The following is a 3,443-nucleotide window of genomic DNA, read 5'->3' as shown; positions in this document are numbered from 1 at the left end:
GGAAAGGCAATGCTTTAGTTTCTGAGATACTTTCAGGTTATTGTGATATTTAAGAATCACAAAATATTTAGTTGGTATTTTAGTAATAGGATATGAAACAGACCAAGATATATTCCATTGATAGCATGTGTACACAGGTACAAAGCATGATAGGAATTTTATTGTAAAAAGAAGCAGGATTCAGAACAGAAAGAAAATGAGATTTCAGAAAAGTGTGATCAACCAGCCAAAGAAGTGAAAGCAGGATGAACAAATGTATCTGTACCCATGAGATAACTAGAGAGTGTGGTGTTTAATGTGTGATCCAAAAACACCTGCCTAAATGCAGTTAAAAATCCATGCTGGTGGTTATACTTAAATTTCTTTTTTATTTGTTTGTTTGTTTGTTTGTTTTTTCCAAGACAGGGTTTCTCTGTGAAGTTTTAGTGCCTGTTCTGGATCTAGCACTGTAGACCAGGCTGGCCTCTAACTCACAGAGATCCACCTTGCTGGAATTAAAGGCGTGTGCCACCTCCACCCAGCATACTTATAAATTCTTAAAAGTTGATTTATCAGTAAAAATTCCAATGCTGAAAAGGGCTTCTACTATTCTAAATATGGCAGACAAAGATCCCAGTGTGTATGGAGGAACACAAGGCTCACTGTCCTTTAGGACAAGGTGGCCTGGCTGTATGAGTCAGTGGGAAAACAAAGCCATGCCAGTGTAAGATCCTCAACTGCCACAGCTGTGAATAGTGCACCTCTTTCTCTAAAGGAAAACTAAGCAATTAACTGGTATTTCACTTTAAGAGGAACTCCCCAAGAAGGATGAATCATCTGTGCCAGCAAGAGTGACACCAAAGATGGGTTCATTCCGAAATCATGGTTCTGAAATAGAACAGGAACAATTACCATCTGAGTGTCTACTAATAATTAAATCCACACATGAGCCAAGGTGGTCCCCAGGGGTATTTTATATCTTTCTATTTCAGGAGTACTGAATGTCTAGCTATTACTTGATGCTGGTAGAGTGATTTCCTTGGGAGGCTTTGATAAGTCACAAGCTAAAAGCCACCTCTATTTTCAAATGCAATTTGATGGAGCTCAATCAAGGTAATGGATAATTATGCTGCTAGACTATTTCTTAACTTGAAAATCAAGACAACCAAGCAAAAATCATGAAATTCTGAGAATATCACCTAAATATAAGCTAATTACTTAGTACATCTACTGTATCTATTCATTTTCTTAACTGTGAAATGAAATAATACATATTTCAAATAATATGAATGACAATAATAGTGCTATTAATGTGTTTGACATTATCTTAAAACTAGTACTAATGAAAGTGAGAAAATATGGGGATATTTGTCTGTTGAAATTTATTTACTGGTATACTAATTCAATGTAGAAAATAATGTATTCAATGATGTATAAATGAAATAGTTTAGAGAAAAAGGAAAATATGGATGAAATTCTCAGAATTTCAGAGAGAATCACAGAGAAAAATTTCACATGAAGAAGAACACTACAGAAGCATAGTTTTGGTAACAACTTATGTTTGTTATCTTAAAGTTAATTTTATAACATATATCAGGTTTGTTTTTCATATGCATGTCAATTTAACCTAAGTACTCCTTTGAACAGGAAAGTGATATAACTCTGAGCTGCATATCCTGCCTGAACTAGTACTTCTGTACACTGGATCAGTTAGTTGAAAAGTTTACTGAGAAGGTTGCTGAGGCTAAGGTTTTCATACCTGGCATACTTGAGAGGAGAAGGGTAAAAAGTAGAGTCATAATAAACTATCTTTTTATCAGAAAATATTAGCTTCAGAATATTAAGTTTAATTAAAATATTAAAATGAAGACTTAAATCATTTTTACTGAGTGGTCACAACTTTCAAGGGAAAAAGTTTTGTAGATAAAATGATGGAATATAAATAAAAATATTATAAACTGGAACAGAATGTTAAAAAATAAGGTAACATAACTATCTCTCAGTGGTAAAATGATGTTTGTCCATAATATACAATAATAAATTACGTGTGTATCATAATACATCAATAAGATACATGGCACTTATATATTGGATTGATTTCAGCAACATATTCAGTTTTGAAGTGTCAACTATTGGAGTTAGACTAAGGGCATTTAATGTATGTTGTGGCATGTATGCTTATGATTCAGTTATGGCATTAATGCAGTTCAAATTACAATGGAATTAACTATTTCAATTTTACCATGTCTGCAGATGAAGACCAATTTAAAACAGAAAAATCAAATGTCTCTACACTGATAGAATTTATTCTTCTGGGGTTTTCTGATGTTTCTAGTCTGCAGTGGATGCTGTTTGTAATATTTTTGTTCATGTATCTGACTATTCTGACGTGCAACAGCATTATAATACTGTTAGCAAAAACTGACCCTGCTCTCCAGACCCCTATGTATTTTTTCCTTAGCAACTTTTCCTTTTTGGAAGTCTGTTATGTAACAGCTACCATCCCAAGAATGCTTATGGATCTTTACACTCTAAAAGGAAATATTTCTGTGCTTGCCTGTGCAACACAAATGTATTTTGTCCTTATGTTAGGAGGCACAGAGTGCCTCTTACTGGCAGCAATGGCTTATGACCGCTATGTGGCTATTTGCAAACCTCTTCAATATTCTTTACTCATGAAGGATAAAGTATGTTTGCAACTTATAGCTGCCTCCTGGATCAGTGGGATTCCAGCAGGAATTGGGCAGACCTACCAGATATTCTCTTTGCACTTTTGTGCTTCTAACAAAATTGATCACTTCTTCTGTGACATCCCCCCACTACTCAAGCTTGCTTGTGGTGATACTTTTGTAAATACAGTAGCAGTCTATGTCATTGCGGTGGTGTTCGTCATGGTTCCATTTCTTCTGATCATTGGCTCCTATGTCAAGATTATCTGCAACATTATGAAACTTTCCTCAGTCAAAGGGAGGGCCAAGGCCTTTTCCACCTGCTCTTCTCACTTGATAGTTGTAGTCTTGTTCTATGGAACTGCTAGCATCACTTACTTACAACCCAAATCAAATCAGTCAGAAGGAATAGGGAAGCTGCTCTCTCTTTTCTACACCATTTTGATCCCAGCTTTGAATCCTCTTATCTACACTCTGAGGAACAAGGACATCATGATGGCATTGAGAAAATTGCAAAATAAGTTACTGACAAGGTGGGAAAGCTTAAAATAGAAAAATACAGATGCATACAAATAAAAACTCAAGCTTGGTGTTGCAAAATTTAATGCTGAAGATCAGTTTTGTGATTAACAAATTACAATGTTTTAAAAGACACGTATTTCATATAAATTATTGTGTTGAGTGTAATCAGTATAAATGAACTAACTCATTGTGAAAATGTCATGTTTTTGTTTGTTTTTTGGAGATAGGGTTTCTCTGTGTAACAGCCCCAGCTATCCTAGAACTTACCCTGTA

The 3,443-nt window shown here is 34.9% G+C and overlaps 1 protein-coding gene across 1 annotated transcript; it reads left to right on the top strand.

The window, feature by feature from the left end:
• The first annotated feature begins 2,222 nt into the window (after positions 1-2,222).
• LOC114687445 (olfactory receptor 10AG1-like) lies at positions 2,223-3,239 on the top strand. The gene has a single exon (XM_028862097.1). It carries the CDS (start codon positions 2,223-2,225, stop codon positions 3,198-3,200), a length of 978 nt encoding a protein of 325 aa, XP_028717930.1. The 3' UTR covers positions 3,201-3,239.
• Positions 3,240-3,443: the final 204 nt, after the last annotated feature.

The sequence above is a fragment of the Peromyscus leucopus genome, unplaced genomic scaffold (genome assembly GCF_004664715.2).
Source record: "Peromyscus leucopus breed LL Stock unplaced genomic scaffold, UCI_PerLeu_2.1 scaffold_1246, whole genome shotgun sequence".
NCBI lineage: Eukaryota > Metazoa > Chordata > Mammalia > Rodentia > Cricetidae > Peromyscus > Peromyscus leucopus.
The sequence above is the reverse complement of the archived record's forward strand: the minus strand, read 5'-3'. Positions and strand labels throughout refer to the sequence as shown.